The sequence below is a fragment of the Wyeomyia smithii genome, chromosome 2, assembly GCF_029784165.1.
Source record: "Wyeomyia smithii strain HCP4-BCI-WySm-NY-G18 chromosome 2, ASM2978416v1, whole genome shotgun sequence".
Taxonomy (NCBI): Eukaryota; Metazoa; Arthropoda; class Insecta; order Diptera; family Culicidae; genus Wyeomyia; species Wyeomyia smithii.
In genome coordinates, this window is record NC_073695.1 from 266,622,852 (window position 1) to 266,645,681 (window position 22,830).

At 38.0% G+C, this 22,830-nt stretch overlaps 2 protein-coding genes across 9 annotated transcripts; both read right to left on the reverse strand.

Moving 5' to 3' along the window:
• Positions 1 to 2,412: 2,412 nt before the first annotated feature.
• On the reverse strand, positions 2,413 to 10,551 carry LOC129722843 (heat shock factor protein). 8 transcript variants are annotated; one of them, XR_008727663.1, is made up of 12 exons: positions 10,294 to 10,540; positions 9,478 to 9,586; positions 9,085 to 9,422; positions 8,892 to 9,008; positions 8,740 to 8,831; positions 8,151 to 8,231; positions 6,696 to 7,742; positions 6,533 to 6,638; positions 4,969 to 5,046; positions 4,610 to 4,745; positions 3,678 to 3,820; positions 3,234 to 3,370 (listed from the first exon to the last, which is right to left on the reverse strand). XR_008727663.1 is itself a non-coding variant. In XM_055676629.1 (11 exons), exons 1-11 carry the CDS (start codon positions 10,396 to 10,398, stop codon positions 3,216 to 3,218), a joined length of 2,364 nt encoding a protein of 787 aa, XP_055532604.1. In that variant the 5' UTR covers positions 10,399 to 10,551; the 3' UTR covers positions 2,413 to 3,215. The 8 variants fall into 8 exon arrangements, 6 of the variants coding, with proteins under 6 accessions (XP_055532604.1, XP_055532606.1, XP_055532610.1 ...); XM_055676629.1 differs by lacking the exon at positions 3,678 to 3,820 and having other exon boundaries at positions 2,413 to 3,370; positions 10,294 to 10,551; XM_055676631.1 differs by lacking the exon at positions 3,678 to 3,820 and having other exon boundaries at positions 2,413 to 3,370; positions 6,696 to 7,700.
• Positions 10,552 to 19,775: 9,224 nt separating this feature from the next.
• LOC129721768 (probable ATP-dependent RNA helicase DDX27) lies at positions 19,776 to 22,717 on the reverse strand. The gene is made up of 5 exons (XM_055674694.1): positions 22,499 to 22,717; positions 21,583 to 22,437; positions 20,550 to 21,385; positions 20,056 to 20,484; positions 19,776 to 19,995 (listed from the first exon to the last, which is right to left on the reverse strand). The coding sequence occupies exons 1-5, from the start codon at positions 22,637 to 22,639 to the stop codon at positions 19,836 to 19,838; spliced, it is 2,421 nt and encodes an 806-aa protein (XP_055530669.1). The 5' UTR covers positions 22,640 to 22,717; the 3' UTR covers positions 19,776 to 19,835.
• Between the last annotated feature and the right edge of the window lie 113 nt (positions 22,718 to 22,830).

The following is a 22,830-nucleotide window of genomic DNA, read 5'->3' on the forward strand; positions in this document are numbered from 1 at the left end:
GCCTCGGCTGGCTTCTCGTGATAATTGATCAGTCGTGAACGAACATCTGCATATCCGAAATTCAGATATCAAACTATTCCCTGATCGTCGAATAATTCCTGAGCATTCAGCCTTTTATTCACCGCGACAAGTACTCCATCGCCTGAAAGTTTCCGACTTTTTGCAAGCCCACGATAGCAACAGAAAACTTCGAATTCGGAACCGAACACCTGCTAAGAGAGAGTTCGTGAGTCGAGCCAGGTTTCAGTTAACACAATGCACAATGGTCCAGAAACCAAATTTAGGGGGAAATTTGGGTCTAGAGCTCTATAGCAACATTTTAGAGAAAAACTTTCTTCTACAAAGTTGTTACATAATTGTTCTACAATGTTATAGCTCCATTAATTTTAAGTAACTTTATAAAAAAAAGTTTTTCCCTATCTTTGAAAACAACTTATTTATATTGAAAAAACACATTTTACGCTCTAACTTTTTTATTTCAAGTTTCATCTCAACTGTTTTTGAACGACTTTTAGAGCTTTTTAAGAGAAACAATTTGCAATGCTGACATCGTAAATATCCTAATTTTACTCAAAGTTATTAATATTTTTCATCAAAAAATCTGCGATTTTCATTTGTATGTCATTCTTTTTGGGGCAAACATAAAAAATATCTCTTGGCCTCATTTTGAAGGGCATACTTGACACTATAAATGGAAGAATTTTTAAAATCGATGTTCGATCTTTTTGGGTCAAATTAAAGGTAATTACGTCTAGTTATAAGAAAAAATACCAAAAAATAAATCTGGGTGCATTTATATGCATAATGTATAAAATTATTGAAATTTTCGTCTTGTTTTTAAATTGAATATACTCAAATTTAAAAAATAACATATTTTTGAAAATTCCTCCATTTATAGAGTCAAGTATGCCCTTCAAAATGAGACCAAGAGATATTTCATATGTTTGCCCCAAAAAGAATGACATACAAATAAGAAACGCATATTTTTTGATGAAAAATATTAATAACTTTGAGTAAAATTAAGATATTTACGATGTCAGCATTGCAAATTGTTTCTCTTAAAAAACTCCAAAAGTCGTTCAAAGACAGTTTTGAGATGAATCTTGAAATAAAAAAATTAGAGCGTAAAATGGGTTTTTTCAATATAAATTTGTTTTTTTTAAAGATAGAAAAGAACTTTTTTTTTTACATAATTAATTAAAATTAATGGAGCTATAACATTGTAGAACAAATTTTTCTTCTATCTATTATGTACCTTAGTACCACTTAGTAGGAGTTCGGATAAAAACCACTTATTAAACACTTGTTACTTGATCCAAAACCAAAACTGACTGAGTCAGCCCCGCGCAGCGGGTTTTATTCCTCCTTTGCGTTACAGTATTGGTGTTCGATAGAACTCTCCACTCCGGAGGAGAAGTTATATTGATTATATATCTTTATCAATCGGACTCGGCCTTTACTGGGCCTTATTATTACACCACACTATCTACAAAAATAAAAAAGTTAAATACTTTTTTGCATTGAAAATGTTGGTCACCCTAATTTTAGATAATTTTTCGATAAGCGCTTTATCATATGTAACAACTTTGTAGAAGAAAGTTTTTCTCTAAAATATTGCTATAGAGCTCTAGATCCAAATTTCCCCTTAAATTTGGTTTCTGGACCATTGTGCAATGGTCCATGACCATTTGGTAGTAAATGCGCACATCGTTATCGGCTAAACATCTCTCAATGCATGCGTCTGACTGCAAGTTGAATTGGCTAAAAAATGATGCACCAGGTACCGAGGGTTCGTTACATAAATAACGGAAGTACTCGCCTGCGGTTACAGATAGGAAGACTCCAGCACCACAGCCAACTACAGGACAGGACGACTGTAAAGAGCGCAGGCTGCGAATAGCTCGATTGGGTTGGGAGAGCTTCCATAATACTTTCTACAGCGCGACCCAGTTGCAGAATAAATAGAACAGGAATGAGTCGATAGAACAGGTTTGACACTAGAGAATCGGTCGCAATCAGAGCTTACGAATTGATCGTTGCAGTAGCTTGTAGACGGAGATTGGCTGAAACAGTTGAAATCATCACCGAGAGGAAGTCTTGCATTAGACGCATACTTGCCTGAAAGGGCAGGCTGGGAAAATCACCGTTAACATTTTACCCATCACAGCTTACAATATAATGACATATTTAACTTGCGTTTGATGTACTTTCTGGTTTCGGAGAACCCCCCTGCCGCCTGTGGGCTGCAAATCTTCTATGGGCCGTGAGCAATTTTATATTTCTTCTGGTTGTCTTTAAACGTACAGTAACTCTTACTGTGCTGACGCTGTTGATTGCTGTTCTGGCCATGGTTTCCATTTTTGGCCTTGGAAATTCTTTTCGTTCTATCCGCCAAAATAAGAACAACTTGCCTTAGTAACAGAGTATTCCATAGTTGTATTCGTTTCCTATCATGCGTAAAAACGTTCCTCATACCTCAATTTGCGCTTTTCGTATATAAAATCAAATCAATCGCTCTAATGCAGTTCTCAAAATTCATTCAATTAGTAGTTTTTTTTTTGGCCATCGGGTTTACAAACTAAATGCGTTACATATGTCCATCATTAGGCCAGAAAATATATCTGTGTTTTTTTCTCGCTCTCAGCGCAAATTAATCAGGTACAACTTTATATCAATGCTTAAATTTTGATTCATAGACATGCTGACAAAAATGAAATACGTTGGATTACATATCATAAATGAATAGATCCGATCCACTAATCACCCAATATGATACTTAAATAATAGTATTCAAACAAGATAGTATCGTAGATTGGTTCTTCCAAATCATGTAAGGTGCCAAAAACTTCATTATTCAAGTGGATCCATAATTGTTTATTTGTTCGTTCGCCCTTTATTTTCAATTATCCTGTACTTAGCGGATCACTGAAAATTAAAAGGCCAGTAAATTGTCTTACATCGGATGTGATGTTAAATGTGACTTGCAAGTGTATAAGGGACTTTATATTTGTTGTGATTAATTGTAACAAGCCTGCTCCACTATTGACATAATACGTTCAACATTATAACAGAAAACATCCATTCATCGTGAAATTGCATTCACACTCAACCAATCAGGACAGGTTACTGATATTTAGTAGCAGAAAAAACTAACAAAATTGTGAAACGAAACAACACACTATGACTAAAAAGATTTAACGTTGTTCAGTATGTGCTTAAATTACAGTAGAATTTTCCTCCTCGTCAGCGCCTTCCAAATTAAGCAGTTCATTCAGATCTACATATTCACCCATTAAGGTGCCTCCGGGTGCTCCTTTGTATGTAATGAGTCGATTCGACGAACCATTTGTCGCAGTGGGTGATATTTGACCTGAAATAGATGATTGTTTATTACAAAAGAACATACGCTACTTCGTTATCGAGTGCCTTCCGGACATTGCCACCGAAGGCTTGCCGGTTCCAAAGAAAAATATACGTTAATAGAAAGTGAATCGTTTTATCAGAAATTTCCATTCATACTATTTTGCATGCATACTTTCCAACCACTCTGAGAGTCACTATATCCCATTCGCTCTGCAGAAGGCTATCAAGATATCACAATTCAAGAATATCTCTCTAGTTTGAATATTCAGCAGTACCACCGTCGTCTTCATTACCGACGAAGTAAAGATAGATACCTGAATACATTCATTCGCTGGCCTTTCCTCTACGGGTTTCCCACTCATGATTCATCTTTGGTTTGCCTGTTAAACCTGCTTAACAACCTATTAACAAATAACCATTCTTCAACCACATTTTTTTAACGTCGCTACAGACATTCCTGTGAAGAGAAGTTATAGTTAATTATTCGGTTTACTTCATAAATGGGTAGCAGCTCTGGTCCAATGAAACGTTAGCGACAATTACTTCCACAATGAAACCACTATGAAACTAACAGTAAACCATGCACTCCTTGTGAGGCACTAAATTTCAGCCTTTGATTACTTTAGTTAGAAAAAAACTAACTATGCAGGAGCAACGAGAAAAATTGCTTGAGTCTTGAAATGCTTACGTGTGCTGGAAGAATGCGTTCGATTGTGCTGTCTCGTACTGTAGATATCACTGCAACCCAGTTTAGATAGAAATTGAGACATTTTTTTTTTAATTTCCAATGGTTGTAGAATGGTTACAGACTATAAATCAAAACACACTTAGCGTATCTTCCATAGTGTAAACCATTCTGTTGGTTAAGCTGTCCGCAGTTACGAGAGAATATAATGTTTTTAGTTGCTGCTCAAATTTTTACGATTTCAACAATCGATTCGAACATCAATGAACAATAGACATCGCAGGTTTAAAATTCTCTAGCGATAGTTTGCATTCTCCAACTCACCCATACGAACAACATCCATCTACTCATACAAGAACACACAAAATTTAAACTTCTGATTTTTTAAGATTTTAAAAGCTTTGATTTGATTTTTTTTATCAAATCGCACCCATTCCTGAAACAGACCATTCTTCCAGCAATCTCACTGCTTCAATCTTAAAAGAGAAACCCCGGTTTCTGATCCCTTTCACAAAAATCATGAACCCCCGTTAAATTGCTAAACCTACACAGTGTACTTACCGTTCGAGTTGCTGCTTCCGCTGGTTTCAGCAACCGCCATGCTATTCTCTCCACCGGCCTTCCGCTGTGCTTCGCCCATATCCGGAAGGTTCATCGGAAAATCGTACCCCATAATGTCTTCATTGCCGCTAAAAAGCTGCAAAATTCGGTGGGAAGTTAAAAGTTATCAACATACTGCGAGTTTGTTTTGAGTTTGAGATTTTAGAAAGCTGCTTACGACAGATAATACCTCTTTCTTTCAACAATTAATTTAGGATTTTTTTTTAACAAATTGAGGTGTTATATGATGGCAGATTTTTCTTTTCTGAATGAGATCCAATGCGACGACAGTCAGGCAAATATTTTGAGTAGTGGCTAACCTTATTGATATCGAATGTAGACGGTGTCGTAGGCGAGAAGAATACTCTGCCATATTGTGCTGTGTTTCCGCTTGAGGTCTAAATAGTTTGAACGCAAGTTAGGGTTTTTTTTTATTTGTATTATAAGATCATAATAGTGATTTATTTTTTCGGTGAATATATTCAGTAGTCATCAACATCAGCAGTAGCATCAATGTGCATAGGTTTTCGTGTTTATTTCATGTTTTTAGATTCATTAGTTTAGCGTTTGTACCATTTACGAAGAAGAAAAGAAAAAAGTAAATGAATTAACAATGAAACTTGAAATGAAACAATATGCTATGCCAAAAAGGATTTCTATCCAGTAATCATGGCATTACAACTCGTGATTTAGAAACCAGAACGTTGAAAAGTTTTGCAAACTAGAAACAAAAAAAACAAAGTTCACAAAGACAACCTTCACTATTGTTTGCATGCAAAAAGAAATCAAATCTACGCGGGACTCGAGAGCATCAGACAGTTCTCAGGTTATTTTTAACAAGATAGCAGATTTATTTTATTAAAATAATTCAGCAATTCATAATTCGGCAAATATCGACCATGCGTAAATCTTCTTGGCTTCGTGTTGGCTCGAAAAACCAGAATTGAAGTCTCATATTCAATGCCTGGTTTCGTTCTACGGTTCTACTGGGATCAGTTTGACGAAAGTAGCTTCTTAGAAAGATAACGTGTGTACCAAGATAAAAGGTGTGGGATAACAGAGCATTAATTTACCTTTTCATCTAGAAAACTTGCAAACAGCACTCGAAGCAATAATTCTAACTTGTAGATGGGACTTGAATAATTTTAGGTTCGTTCCCACCTTTTCAAAACGATGGGAAAGAGAAGATTAATTTTACGTTGTGATGGAAGTACCATCAGTTATTTTGGTATTCGTTAATTGTTTTAAAACTATCTCCGTTTAAAGTGCTATTGATTTACAATCTTTTAATTTGTCGATTAAGGCTAGACTTCTTACAAATCGTCAATATAAATATTTTCTATAGTGAAGAAGAGGCATATATAAATGCAATTGTACGCACCAAATAAGTTGAAAAATATTTATGAAACAAGAAAATGAACGGAAAAATCGTTGAACCGTTCTGACATCAGTGTTAAAATGTTTAATTATAACAGCATTATTCCTAAGATAACATAATTTAATAGCTAAGTGATTTCCACGTTATTTTTATAATCCTAAAAAATACGATTGTGAATCGCTACTTTCTCATTGGTAGTATCTAGATAATATGACTCAACTGCACCAACTCGTACTAGGTATGGAGGTGTTCAAACAGCTGGCATCCTGCTTAGTGGAAACACTGACATCGAGTTAAATAATGTTTAAATTTTCATATTTTTACGAATTTTAGAAGAAATTTCACGTGGATATACTGAATTGTGCGAAAAATGTTTGTACTTTGTGCAATCAATGGTCGAGTTTTCACGGCTTCTACATACTACTACTCGGCAGATTCATGTTATTGCTCAAATGCTTATTCTACAAAACTACACAAAAAAATGAATACTTCAACTACCAACTTACCCCAAGCAACGTGTTAGCATCCAGCTGGTAGCCTTCTCCTTTGAGTAAGTCCTTCAACGAATCTAAATCCGTCTGAACGGCATCAATGTGTTGTCCATATTCGGAGCTGTAACATAGAAAAAATTAGCATTTCTCCGCGCAACCAATCTTACCATTGCTTTACAGTGATTGCAACCGATCAAGCTCGTTGCTAGAAAACCGCGCCAGTGCACCAGCATTGGGTAACTCTTCGTCATTATTAGGCTGGTTACCGTTGTCAGCTAACAGAGTATTCGGTGTAAGCACTTCCGCTGGTTCCGTCAGCTGTTGCTGTTGTTGTTGCTGCTGCTGCTGCTGTGACTGCTGCTGTCGTTCCTTGATCTCGTTAATGTTAACGTTGGGATTATAAAACCCTCCGTCGAAGTTGAATGCACCGATCATGGGAGAGCTCTTTTCCACGTTGCTGCTGTCGTCAAAAATGTCCACCGGCACCTCATTAATGATGAAATCATTCACGCCATAACCAACGTGCGATGATGGCAAGGACTCGGTATTTGTCGTGACGTTTGTGACAGATCCAGAGGAACCAGCTATGGCACCTGTATCATCAGTCGGTAAGTTTATCTGCTTACCACTGGTGGCCGTACGTTTACCACTTCGAGTTAACATGTTTGAATCCGTTTGTGTCGGTCGGCTTGCGTTTAGCAAACTTTTCTGTTGCACTTTATTCGCAAGACCATTTTTCTTCATTTTCAGCAAACTTTGTCCTTTACCAATTGACTTTTGCTGTACTGATTGTTGTTGGGATCCGTTTTGCTTCTGCTTCAGTTGTTGCTGTTTTTGTATCTCTTTAATGACAAGTGGCGTGTTCAGCATGTCTGTATCGTTGTACAGCTGGATGTCGTTCGGGTCGATCTCATCCACCACGTGATCCACTAAGTAATTATCGTTATCATATTCAACGTGTTGCTCTCCGTCACCAACATTCCCATCAGTGAGTTGCAATAGACTGTCAGATAGGATCGCCGAGCAATCGGGTTCCTCCTGTTTAACACCAACCGGCCGCTGTCGAGGTTTGTAGGTCGGTGAGATAACAATCTCCTCGACAATGTCGTCCACATTGTCTGGATGGTAAGGCGACTGATCATTCATAGAACTTGGAGAAGTTACCTCCGGCTCTTCGGATGTCCTGTTATGGATGAACGGGTTGAACATATCACTGACATATTCGCTATTTGTACAAATGAGAGTAATGTTTGGTTGGCATAAATAGTGTATATTGTTTCGCGCATAAAAATGCAACCTTTGGCATTTATACCTTTCCTCTATAAAGGCACAGGGTTGCAGTTCTTCTTTACCTAATCATAGTTATTGTTTTCTAATTAACCATTAACGCTGAATAGTTTAGGATATGTCTCTGTGTAAGATTTTCAAGGACAAAAAAAAAACATTTTAAATCCATTAAAGTACCCACAAAACAATAAAACATAGTTCAAGTATGTGCTACTAAGGACATGTCACTTAGTATGGATTTGAAACTGTAATTGATTCTATGGTTAGAACACAAACTACGTTAGATCGTAGAATAATAAACAATTACAACAGAAAATAAGCCAATCGAACAAGGTGAAAAAATTACCTGATCGAAACTTTCGAACTACGCGGTTTCCTCACACTTATACTAGACGTAGGTTTTTCACTTTCATTCTTATCCTGGCCGCTGGAAACATGTACGAATACACAAAATTAGCGTCGAGATTTAGGCAATAAAGTACACGCCACTATCACTCTACTCATTAATAAATGTTCATTGATCATTAATTATCAAAAACGAAGTCGAAATTGTGAAAAAACACATTTCAAAAAACTTCTGTAATAAACAAAGGCGAAAGCAAGCTGGTAAGATTTATTTTTTCAATTTTATGTTTGGAGTTCTAGGTGAAGCAAAATATCATGAAATATTCGTTTTTTAACACACGTGGGTCGAATTTTGCTTCGCTTGGAACTATGCACTAACTCGATCCAACAAAATCGAAGGTTGTGGATCACGCCTATTTTACTTTTGCTCACTTCTTATGGTGAAAGAAGCAGTAACTAGCGAGAAGTTGACTTTACTGCGTATTATAATTCTGTGTATTTTACAACCGGGTTTCACCTCGTTGCTATTTAACCAAAAATATCAAGTTTTTTTTTTAAATAATTTAATGTGTAATTGCACTTATACTCACATTAACTCTTGCTCGTTCTCGTAGGCTACCTCCTCTAGTGCCTCACCCAACTCTTGAATGGTAGCACCTTCATTGTTATCGGTTTTCTTCACCTACGGAAACAGAATAAAATTAATAATTAAAAATAAATAACGGTTCATTGCTTAGCCTACCTTTGACTGGGGCGCATCGTTGATCATAAGCTGGAACCGACGTTTATTGTTGCCATTTCCCATAGAACTAAGACCACTTCGTGATGGTTGCACGATTGTGACCAAGAATTGGATAAGCTATCAATGAGGAAATAAAATTTAGTTATGAAGCAGTCAAAATCCGGCTGCATATTTGACGCAACAATTGACGTACCTTATTGACGATCTGCTGCTGTTTGAGATGTTTCTGGCGTAAAATAGCCACCTCACGCCATAAGGCTTCATTTTCCTGCTTCATGGCAGAAAATCGAGTGTCCAGCGAATCCTGCCGGCCACGCATATTTTTTAACTCCGTAAAGACTCGGTTAACGGCTTCAACCTTCAACCCTCCTTTATCCTCCGGTGGCTGCTGTTTTGAGGTTGCAATTTTACGCTTGATATGCTCCAGCAGGTACGGGTGATCCTTTTGGAAACAAGCGTGCGTGAATTCCATTTCATCCTTATCGAAGCGCAATCCTCCGTTGTCTATAGACGTTATCTTGTGGAATCCGTCTAAAACAAAATGCCATGAAAGAGCTACCGTTCTAAATACATCAAAAATACTTACACATGTTTAATTGTCGAATAAAACTGGCCATGTTATTGTGTTTGTAATTAAGCGGCAGCAGTTCCTTAGCGAACTGAGCCTGATTTTGGATGATAAATGATCGGCCATCCTAAAAATAGAAATGAATTAGTTTAGAAAGTCAGCATTGCGACGAAATTTACATAATAAAAGTTACAAGGACGACGAGAAAACGACTGCCCAAGTGAGAGCTTAAAGATTCTGAAAAAACAATATGCAAAAAAGGTCCACTTTCAAAATAATATAAAACCAATGCTCATTTTAAACATATGTCTCTCTATTGCATCATACGCAAATAAGAAAACTGAAAATATGCAGCAGTTCCCAATGGGGGCCTCCCATATCAAGTTTTTAATACGCTCGAAAAAAATTTCTCAATCTTTTTACGGTAGATCGAGGTTACCGGTCAATGTACAGCAATACCCGCAATCAACTATCTGCTCTGTTTTCTCAGATGATAATTACTACCAGCAGTTTTTTAGTCGCTGTTCAATAGAAAAACCAGAAGTAAACAAATACAGACAGCACCGAACGAACGAAATTGTCATAGTGATGACGTCGCAGTAAAGAGCTATTAAACTTATGAAATTTTCAAGTCGAGCATATTTCATGCTTATCCAGAAAGCAGCAGAATCGATCAAACAAAAGATACTACAGCAATTTGTGTGATTTTTTCGTCAAAAACACTGAAAAATCTAATAATTTCTAAAACCTGTTCTGTGCAAGAAAACAAGTCGGCCATTTTCTAATTACAACTGCGACGAACCTCAGTCCAACTTTTTTCACTCAGAAACTTACGGTACTCCAGGAGATTAAATCGTTCGTTTCGGGATCTTCCACCAGTCTCCAAAGCTTGGCCAGGAACGCAGGAACACCGGTACCGGTTTCACTAAACGTATGCATCACTGGAATAGCACTATTTCTCTTTAAAAAGAAAACTTTAAATCTCCAATTGCTTTGGTTTTGGTTTTATCTTCATACACTACTACTAATACACAATCGTAACAGAAACGAAATGAAAAGTCGACTATCCTCTTTGGGTGTAAATCGTAGACTGACAAAAAGCAGTGAAATCGGGATCAAACTGTCAAAATCCGAGACGTCAAAACAGTACTGCAGGGAGGTCATGTGCAGTGGGTTGGTAAATATCAATTAACATTAATATCTGCTGTTCTGTGTTTTTTCGGAGAATCGCATTAGATGCGCACAAAAAATGTATCAAACGATCAAATTGTTATTTATAGATAATGATTTTTTTGAATTTGGTGTTTTTTTAATCAAAATGAAATGAAAAAAAAAAATTCTAATGTATTTTTACATATGAAGATTTTAATTGGGTTCTCAAGGCAATCTTATTATGAACGTCAAAAAAATCTCTAGGGGCAAAACACTATTGGGATATGCAAAATATTTCCAATATTCGATATTTCAATGCATTTTTGGGCGTCGGTGAGATGTCAACGTGACATATTAACAATAAATATCAAATAAATCAGCCTAAAATAAAGTTGTCTATCCCCTAGACAAATCGAGCATTTGTTTTCGAGTCAATGTTTGCTCGAAAACAACTGCAAAAAAAGCAATAGATCATTGCACGATGACGTCACAAAAAAACGAAGAAGAGATTTGACAGTTGTCGCGGGTTTGTTTACATAGTAAAATTTTGGCCCGAATAAAAATGCGGAAGTGGAAATTGCGTTTCTAAAATATTACAGTAACGAATTCGCATAGGCGGAGAGTTTTCCCATCTCTTTCATACTCGTATCATTCATTGTCACTCCTATAACTGAACAGTGAATGAAAAAATTTTCTAACACCTTGTAAAAAAATCTTACGAGGTCTTACAATGGAGGGAGGGGGGTTTTAAAAAGTGGAAAAATATGCTTACGTAATTATTGAACGGCCCCTAAAACCCAATCAGGGGTTGCATTGCGCAGCTCGATTCGAACGATTTTCGCTATTTTCGAGTAGGTCCCATACTGCCAGTTATGCTTTAAGCTTAAGAGGAGCTGTCATTGTCATTTGTCCTGCGGCTCATCTAACCCGCAAAGTCGAAAAAACACGAAAAAAGAAACAATACGCCTCCCCCCTCGCGATCATTTAAGTTTTGTTCGAGTTGCTCGAAACGAGATGCGCAATGTCACCCCAGTTTCCAACCGATTTCTGACATTTTTGCAGCAATCGATTGGAAAATCATTTAAGCACCCGTCCAAATGCCAAAAATTGTAATCTGATTGTTCAAACTATTGTAATATTGAAAATTGTTGAACATTGTCGAAACGCAAATGTCGACTTTTGATTGGTCGCTTGCTGCCTTCCCCTAAAACTGACGACAGAATGGAGTACCTAGTTAGCCGGGAATGCACTCTTCGGGCTATATAAGAGCCTGTTTCTCCTCAAGCAAAACAGTTTACTAGCAGCAGGCAACAACAGCGAACATCAACACCGATGGCAGTAGGCGAAGTGGATCAGCAGCGGGTAACAGCGGCGGTGGTAGTGGTTAGCTGCAGTTCCTACCTCTTTGAGTTTGGCTTCCCTTCGATCTGAGTTGGACCCCACCAGCGGTTGCCACATTTAAATCTGTATTTTCCCTTGAAAAAATCTGAACATCTGTATCTGGAACAAAAATATCTGTAAAAAAAATCTGTATTGTTTAAACACAAAGAACTTTGTATTTTTTGAGTTTTTATGGTACATAAACCAAATTTTTAGCTTAAAACGTGTGAGGAGTTGAAAATATGTTCAATTTGCTCAATATTTAATGAAATAAAATTTGGATTGTTTTTAAAAATTAATGTCAATTTCGAAAAATCTGTAAATCTGTACATTTCGACGAAAATCTGTATATCTGTATATACAGATTCTGTACCGTTTCTTCGGCCAAAAATCTGTAAAATACAGATTAATCTGTACATGTGGCATCCCTGCTCGCACCGCCAGGTGGTTTGAGAAGCCACCATCATCCAGCGTATGTATATATAGGGCGTGTGCACATAACGTGTGTGAATATCTGTAGCGTATGTCCCTAATATATAAGGTGTGTGGTTAGCGTGCGTGGCTTGCTATATAGCGTGTATGTATGTTTATGGCGTGTATGCATGTCTGTAGCGCGTGTGTGCATGTTTATAGCGCGTGTGGCTTGCTATATAGCGTGCGTGGTTTGCTGTATAGCGTGTGCATGTCTAGCGTGTCTGTGCATGTCTTTAGCTTGTGTGGCTTGGTATTTAGCGTGCGTGGCTTGCTGTATAGCGTGTGTGGCTTTCTATGGAGCGTGTGGCTAGAGTGCGTGGCTTGCTATATAGCGTGCGTGGCTTGCTATATAGCGTGTTTGGCTTGCTATATAACGTGCAGCTAGCGTGCGTGGCTTGCTATATATGCTATATGTGTGGCTTGCTATATAGCGTGTGTGGCTAGCAGTATACTGCCGCGCATAGCATGTGTAGCGATTGAAATTTTCATATACACATAATTGCTAATAAATCACCACATGTAGAATTTAATCATCACTGTAAATCATCAAAAGCTAAATAAAAAATTTGCCATGTTGAAATATTCACATGTCAATAAATGGCATTGACAAACACAATTAACCTCAAAGTTTATCTGAAGAATTTCTGAGCTAGTGAGCCTGAATCACGTAATTTTTCGCGCAAGTCTTACTAATTGCAGCAATAAGTTGTAAAATTATCTACGCTATCGTAAAATGAAGAAAATTGTTATTTGAACTGTTATATCATAGATGAAGAATGCACTATTTGCCCTTGTCTATAGCCTCTTCGTAGCCACTGCCTGAATTAAGATATCTTAGTGCAACTTGATACAAAAGAGAGCCACAAAACAATTCAATTTCATTCTTGTTTTGGATACGGCAGCAAGTGAAACCGCGGTGCCGGCTACAGAGGTAAACGTCATCTGGAGCAAAAAGACTATTAAATTAATTAACCCCAATTTTCCCATTAAATTTATTTCGTCAATCAATGTAGACTACAATTCGAATGTATACGTTAATCTTAAGCTATCGAGTTCTAGCACGTAATGCGCTTTTTAATGCGCTCCGGGACATGGTAACGTCTATAATCTCGCAGTGTTTGTTGTATGCGTTCATGATGCTGTTAATTGGTCCATGTTTGGCGTACAGTGACCGGTAATTATTAATAGTAAAAATATTGCGCGTTCTTAAAGAACGAGAAGGAGCATAAAAGTTAAGAGTTTCCAGCAGATTTGGTGAATTAACACGTTGTGAGATCATATCGTTTACAAAGGTAATCATGGTTGTTTCTCGTCGTTTCTTCAGAGTTTCGATATTAATAAGCATGCAGCGAGATTCGTAAGAAGGGAGAGGATATGATGCCCAATTGAGTTTTCTTAATGCAAAAATCAGAAATTGTTTTTGAACTGATTCAATACGATTGATATGAACTTCTTGATATGGGGACCAAACTATACTGCAGTACTCTAATATTGATCGAACATAGCTCACAAAAAAAGGTTTTTATTGTGTATGGGTCCTTGAAATGATAACTGAAACGTTTAATAAAACCAAGCATACTGTTGGCTTTGTTGATTATTGTGTTATAATGATTCACGAAAGTGAGTTTCGAATCGAGGATCACTCCTAAGTCTCTCATTTTGGTACATCTCTCTACAAGTTGTTGGCCTATGTAATAGTTCATAGTTTGCATTGAAAGTTTTCTTGTATATGATATGTCATTACATTTCTTAATATTTATATCAAGTAAGCTTTTCAGACACCAAGTATAGAAGGTATTGATCTGCAACTGAAACAATTCGAGGTCAGACTGGTTTTTAATCTCCATATACAATTTCATATCGTCGGCATAGATTAAAATTTTGATCTGGTTAAGTAAAAGGGTTACATCATTAACGAACAAAATGAATAGTAAGGGTCCTAAATGTGATCCTTGCGGAACTCCAGATGTTACCTTCACTGGATCAGAGAGATGGCCTTTGAAACGGACAAATTGTGTTCTGTTCGTCAAATAAGATTCAATCCATTTCACGTGTTGGTTATCTAGTCCAATGCGTTTGAAAATCAGTAATGTTATATCGACTCTATCGAAAGCTTTACTATAATCGGTATATAATGTTTCAACGTAGTTACCTCTATCCATTGCAGCGAGTGTGAAATTAACGAATTCTAATAGATTAGTAGCTGTGGACCTTCCTTTGAAAAAACCATGTTGGTTGATTGTAATACTATTTTTCACCTGTTCGAAAATTCGTTTATTAACGATTGATTCAAATAGTTTCGGAATACAAGAGATGATTGCTATGCCGCGATAATTTTTTATATCAGAGCGTTTACCTGACTTTAAGATCGGGATGAGAAATGATTTTTTCCACATGGAAGGAAATTCACCTGTTTTGATTGAAAGATTGAAAAGCCAAAACAGTGGTTTTACAAAAGAAGAAGCAAATGTTTTTAGCATAGATGGTGGAATTCCATCTGGCCCAGCACCCTTAGTTGCATCTAGGGATTCTAATGATGTTAATATTTCTTGAACAGTTATATTTTGAACTGATACACTATTGGTACATTCAGGTAAATGCGTGAAGTAGTTAAAATCTCTATTTTCATCCGGGTTTTTGTAAACGGTCTGGAAAAATTTCGCAAATTGGTTGCAAATAAGCTGAGACTCGGTACTTTCGTTACCTTCAAAATGCATGCGTGATGGAAAATTATTAGTTTTCATTTTTTCCTTTGCAAAACGGTAAAACTGCTTTGGATCAGATTTGATATTACTTTCTACCCTAGAGTTATAATTCTCATAAGCTAATGAGATTTTTGCATCTAGTTCGCTGCATATGTTCTTGTATCGTTCCAGATTGGTCTCACATTTATGGTGTTTGTACATTTTATGGGCTTTCTGTTTTTTGTTTTTCAAGTTTTTGATCTGTTGCGTGTACCATACGGGATCTTTGAAACAAAAGTTAGTGCGTTTTTTCGTCCTAGGAACTGTATCATTTATAATTTCGTATAATAGAGGGAGAAACGTATTCGCGGCTTTTTCAATATCCTCTTTGCCTCGCAAAAGTGATTGCCAGTCGACTACACTGAGTTTACGGTCGATTTCTGTTATATTAGCTTTTTTAAAATCATTGGGACGTGATCTAGTGCTATCTATGTTCAATGAATACTCAATGGCTGTATTAAATTTCTCATTTTTCCATAGAGGATCAACGGCTTTATCTACGCTAAAATCTTCAGTGCAGTTTGTGAACAAGAGATCTAAAAAACAGTTCAGTTCATTTCGTATTGCGTTTACTTGATATAATCCTAACTGACTGGTCGTGTCGAAAATTTGCTGTAGTGCCTCGTTATCTCCTACTATAGGAAGCAACAGTGATTCGTTATCGCAGTCCTTGATGAAGTCTGCATCTTTTTTAATTGAAATCGCCGTATATATGAATTTTAATTTCCGGGTCAGAGTTACAAATTACTGAGTTGGCGGTTTCTAAAATTAATTCATAATATTGTTTTTTTGCAAATTGTGGAGGGAAGTATACTGATGCCAAAATGTGGCATTGACCGTTTAATACAGTTTTGACCCAAACATCGTCAAATTCTTTATACTTCATCGTTGGGACCAACTCTGCATCGAACTTTGTCTTAACGGCTACTAGTACACCGCCACCAGATTTTTTATCAGTTAACAAAATATCACGATCGCTTCTGAATACTTGATAACTGTTTCCAAAAACCTCCTCACTCTTTATACTTTCAGACCAACTTGTTTCCGTTCCTATAATGATTGAATAAATACAACCACTAATCTTTTTACTAAGAATATCAATTTTTTTTAACTACTCATTCTGTTAAAATTCTGGCAATAAATTACAAACTCTTCAGAGCCACGTCTTGAATTACTCGTTAAGTTTCCGCTTACACTATCGGTGCGCGTCAATACAGAAGAAAATTAGGCCCTTGAAGTTGGCGGCAAGAGTTACACTCACCTCCAGCTGATCGTTGTGAAGAAACATGACACATGTTTGCCGGGGAACGTGATGTGTTGTTTACGTTTGCAGCGGAGGTTGATGACGTAATCCCTGGGGTAAGAACGGTCTTTCGAAATGGTTGCACGTTGATACTGAAGCAGCGCCGGCGAGTGTTGTAATTGGAGAAGTACCGGAACGCCCTATCGCAGAAACCAGGTTTACTTGTGGAAGTTGACAATCTGCTGGATATGGATTCAGTACTTCACCACGTTGGAACCTAATACCATGCTGTGTTTGTACCGGAGGCTTTGAAAATGTTGTTTTCGCAGCTGCTAGTAGCTCTTTATCCGAGAGAGAATTGTTTACAGGTTTATGGTTGGTCTGATTGATACTCGTACTGTCGCAATTTTGGTAACTACATGAAGGTACGTTGTGGTTTATGTTGCTGTTGTCAATATTTTTGGTGGTGTTGTAGTTGTAATAGCTGTGTGTGGGTAGATCATTCCGGTTGTTATTGGCGTTGACGGTGTTGCTGATATTCGTTTGGTTTCTGCGTGCGAAAAAGAAAGAAGGAAATATTTTTGCTTTTGTCATCACGCACATTTTGACAATTATATACGAGAGTTCACGTAGGTGCGAACAGCCTCCGAAATCTCTTTCAACGCGAATAAACCGAATTACTTGTGCGGTTACGTGTAATGTTGGATTTGTTATTCAGATTCCAATACTTTTTATTGGCTTTTCTCTGCTTTATGGCTTTATCTTTAGCCTTTTGCTGCTGAACGCGGCGCAACTTACGTTTGTCGTAATCTGTCCAGTCAGCACGCCACACTTTTTTTGATCCGAGCATTCGCCAACCTTCTGTTAATTTTGCTGATTGATCAAGTAACTCTTCCATCAAGCTAGGAGGAGACTCTGATTGCGATCGAGTATTTTTAATGTTTTCTTCCAGACTACAAATCGCATTGCTGAGTGATTTTACTTCAAATAAAACATCACCGCTAACTTTATTTAGAGCCTCCTTTGTGGAGCGGGATTGCACAGAACTGTTTTCGTTACAGTGCACTTTCATGTCCCTTGGAGGCTACCTAGGTTTTCTAAATTATCACTAATTCGCTTTAGATCTGCAACGAGGTCTGTTGTGAGATCTGTGACATATCCTTCAATTCGGTCCCTTGTAGCTTCCATTGATACATCAAGAAGCTTCGTGATGTGGTTTTTAATTTCAATGAGCTCCGAATTCTTCGCGGTTTTGCTGGTTTCCATGTCAAGCGATAATGTGGACACAGCACTATCGACTTTTGTTGCTGTGTTCTGGTTTATCGCTGACACGGATTCCATCAGCTGGTGCTCCATATGACCAACAGATCATCCATTGCATTGAGCTTTTTGAGTTCAGCAGCAATCTGAGAGTTGGCTTCAGTTTGGGCTTTGATTGAGATTATCAGCTCCTTTTGATCGTTTAGCACCTTACTAGTATCAATTCCAGCTTTCAGATGATGCTGGCACTCCTCGCACAGTGGTATCATGAAGCGCGTGATATAATTCTCCTGGTGCCGTTGAACTCCAATACATGCCGCGTGAAAATATTTGGAGCAAAATTCACACTTCCTTAGGAAGCGATCGTCGCCGATACTGCATGTTTTTACACAGCAATGCATTTTATATTTACACACTTAAAACTGGATCTCGAGCTCGGCAAAAAAACATCCGAGTTCACTCGGCAACTTTGGATTCAACCGGTATTTCAGCAAAAAAATGCCGGTTGCCGACAGTTGTCAGATCATTTTGCCGAGACTTCGTCCAAAAAACTAAGCTTGACGAATCTCGTCTCTATTTTTTGCCGAATTTATCGTTAAACATTGTTGATGCCGAGGTCAGCAAAAACATTACTGGTATCTCGGCACAAATTTTACTCGTTGCCGTGTTTCGGCAATACAGCTGTCATTCTCATGAACGAGTTGCCGCCATTTTTCTTAGTGCAAATTTATGCGTGTTACGGGTGAGCAAACAGGAATCGGATACAAGTTTGGCTGAAATTTGTGCAAATTACAAGTGTTTACAATCCGGTAGCAGAAAAAAATGTAGTACAGTTTAGGGGGAAGTGGCTGGAACTTAAAAAGTGTAGTTTCAAATCGTGTGAATACAATATTTTATTTGTTTTAGGGATAGGCATTAGACGTAATTTTAGATTAGATGTTTAGCTCAATGCCCTACTGGCGAGCAAGATAAAGATAAGTATTCAAGATTTAGTATGAATAAATTTCTTTACTTACTAAAACTTATCGAGCTTATAATTTATCTTTTGAAAGAAAACTACCTGATTCACAGCAAAACTATTCTCTGCGATTGGATTCCACTGAAAAAACGGCTCTTTACTGTGCCGAACATTCAGCTTATATAACCGAAAGGTCGTTAGACTGGTTTGCCGCTTCTCGGCTGGATTTGCCGAGAGCACAGTCAACTGTGTACCGCGATTCTCGGCATAAAATGACATCTGTCAAATATTGGTTTTCCGAGATTCTCGGCAAAAGAGATTCAGCCGAGATGGTTGCCGAGCACTCGGCTGTCCAAATCTCGGCACAAACAATGCCAAGATTCGGCGAAATTTTTTAAGTGTGTACGTTACGCGCCGGTACGGTATAGAAAAAAAATTGCAATCGATTACTACGCGGTGTTGAATATATACTTAAAATCACTGACACAAGAGCGCGCGCGGGTCAATAGAATTGTTTGAAACAAAGTTAAAATGAATAAAAATATTTACAGGAGCGCTACACAAGCGCGTCTGAACTCAAAGGTGGTTCGACTGAGACTCTGTGTATTGAGACTGTGTGTTTTCCCAAACCTATTCCAAGAAATACATTAGGGGTCTTTACATCGAGCTCGTATACGAATACCCAGCCGTAAACTGTGTATCTTCCATTACTCGTCAATGGAGGTGAGTATTTTTACGGCTGGGTATTTGCTTACGAGGTCGACATGAATACCCATATTGACATAAGACAGGCTGTCGTATTCTACGTTAACTCTGCGGTCGTGTCTTATAAACAACCTCTTCAACTTTTTTCACTTTTCGGACCCCTGAAATGCATTTGAATGACGTTGAATTCTGACATTAGAGTGCTTTTTAGTTGGGTGACAGCCCAACTAGCGAACACCCAACTAACGAACCTTCAACTAACGAACATCCAACGAGCGAATCATCACTGTAAACAAAAAATGGCGTAGTCCCATGTCAAAAAAAAAAAAAGACAATGACCACAGTATATTAGAGGAAAGTCGCTCATAGTAAAGGAAAATATCATTTGAAAACTAAAACCTTAGGAGTGAAAACAATTTATTTTTGTTAATAATACTTATATTAACAACTGTTTTCTAATCTAACGTTTTCCCTTCTTCGACTGTTTCGGTCCGAAAGACTTCCCTTTGTTCTGCTTATTCAATCCTTTCTTGTTACGGAACTTATCGACGCTAATTTTCGCTTTGTCAGGCTTTCCTTTCCCCTTTTTATCCATCCTTTGCTTTTTGGTTGCATCATACCTGCAAGGAAAAATACTTGAATAAAGCAGCAGGATTCGATTTAAGAAAAAAAAAACAAACCTCAGCTTTTTAACTCCCTTTTTGCTGATATCGGTAAGGTCTCGTTCAAAACGGGACAGTCGCCCTTTACGTTTAGCGCCAGGCTTTTCAGCCGTTCCTTTACCCATGCGCTCTTCCCCGGTGGCAGTAACTCTCGATGGCCGGTTTTTAATTTTCGAAAGTTTGGCCTGTACCAGGGACACCTTCGTTAGCTCCTGTAGGGCACGCTCCTTCGCCAGTTGGCTGGGAGTTTTATTGACTTCTGCCTTTTTCTTTGCCATTTTTTGCATTTTTGCTTGCTGAAATTTGACCGGGTCGAACTCGTCATCGCTATCTTCACCCCGCTTTCGTTTTTTGCTTTTTTTCTTGTTCTCCTTGTCCGTGTCGGACTTCAACGAAAGGCGCTCCTTTTCTTCTTTTCGATCCTTCCGACTCTGGAACCATTCACGACTGTAAAAAAATGAAATAAAAAAAATAATTATAAATGATATTTTGAATAGTTAAGTATTTGTTACCTTGGGCCACCTACAACTCCTTTTAGTTTTTGCTCCGTTTTGTTCAACTGTTCTTCAGTTTGACGCAACAATTTTTCAGCTCTTTCTTCTTGCAGTACTTTTTCGATTTCCGTTTCTAATGCTTGGACCTTATTCCTATATTTTTCTATAATTTCCGGTGGAATAATGCGATTCTTAACAGGATTGACAGCATTTTTTATGATATCTTTTACAATCTTCCTCTCCAGTTCTCCCGCCAAGGAGACAGAAACACCGGCTTTACCCGCACGAGCAGTACGACCGACACGATGAATGTAATGTTCAAGTGTAATGGGCATTACAAAATTAATAACAGTTTTCACACCACTTATATCCAACCCACGAGCAGCCACATCAGTCGCCACGAGAACATCGATTTGTTCATCTTTGAACTGTTTCAAAGATTCTAAACGCTGCGATTGTGTTAGGTCGCCATGTAATTCACCCGCTTTAATGCCCAGTAAGCCGATTAGAATTCTTAACCGATGGGCGGTTTTTTTCGTCTGAACAAACACCATACAATGATCGTGGAAGGTACGGCACAGCAACGCGGCCAATAATGGTTCACGGTCAGATTCACGCCCTTCACGAATTCTTATAAACTCCTGTCGGAGATTGAACGCTACCGTTTGGTTGTTGTTGACGAAAACTTTGACCGGTTTCGACAGTGAAACTGCTACCAAATCTTTCACCTGATCCGTCATGGTTGCAGAGAATAACATAGTTTGTCGTGTTTTACTGCAACTCTGAATAATTTCTTTCATCTGTTCGGCAAAATATTCATCCAACATACGATCAGCTTCGTCCAATATTAGCACCTAAAATTGGGAAAAAGTCCGTTAGATGCTCTCTTACTCTCGGTGACATAGTAGAAGCCCAATTATTCAGTATCGATGTAAAATTGCTCAGCAATTTTTATCGTTGTTTTTGCTCATCCTGACAATAACTCAGAGCGCAAGGATAATATTCATCATGTTGGACTAATTAATATGTTCAAACCTCCTCCGATACTGACCTCTATAGAATCCAACGAAAAGCTAGGCGTATTTTTTATGTGATCAATCAATCGACCCGGTGTTGCGATGACAATATCGGGATTCGTTCTAAGTACCGCTTCCTGCGCTTTTACATCCAACCCACCGATAGCGATTCCAACTTCAATATTTGTGAACTGAGTTAACTGTTTGGAAACCTGATATACTTGTGCGCCCAATTCACGCGTTGGCACTAGAACAAGCACCCTGGTTACCGCCTGTGCTGATGCCGGTTTGTACAGTAAACGCTCTAGAGTCGGCAGCATGTACGCAGCTGTTTTTCCAGTACCAGTCGCCGCGCAACCACAGATGTCTCTGCCCAGTAAACCTATAGGAATTGTAGCAGCTTGAATCGGTGTAGGATAAATGTAACCAAGAACTCCGATAGCCTTCATCAGCGGACGAGATAAATTCATCTGATAGAAGGACGATATTTCGTCGTGGTTTTTAACTTCCTCGAAAAAATCTTTTTGCTCCTCATCGTCATCTTCAATTTCGACTTCATTATTTCCATTTTCAATTTCTCGTTTTTTGCCCTTTTTCGGTTTCACCCTCATAACGTCATGCTTAAGTTCATCGTCCGACAAGTCGACTTCATTGTTGTACGAACTGGGATCTAGATCATCATCTCCCCCATTAAGTATATCGGCTTTCTCCTTGGAACGTCCTTTTATAACGTGTGCGATTTTATCGTCTACCTTGCCGCGGTTCTTTTTCTTAACAAATTTCATCAGGTCATCCCAAGTGTCGTGGTTGTATTCGCTTACGGACGAAACGAACTTAAAGTTACCGTCGAAATCACCCTTTTTCTGATTTTTTAGTTTAGTTGGCTGATACTGAAATAAAAGGCGAAGTGAAATCAAGCAAGCGCGATGTTACGGTACGAGCATTGTTTACCTCCACTTCGACATCAGATTCAGCCGATAAATTCTCAACGTCTTCGTCCTCGTTTATGGTTTTGATTAGATCGTACTTTTTATCGACGACTTCAGCGGTCATAGCGACTTGTTTTTTGGTTACCTTTTTGTCCTTCTTCATGTTTTTGGCCGAGTATAACTAAAAAATCAACCTAAAACTGTACAACACGTGTATTTACTATCAGGAACACAACGAAGTCGAACCAACCTTGAATCTAGATGGTGACAGCATAGTGACTCACACACTCATAGACTGCCAGCATTTAAAAATATTCCATGGGTTAGTGATATATTACGTCAACTGTAAAAAAG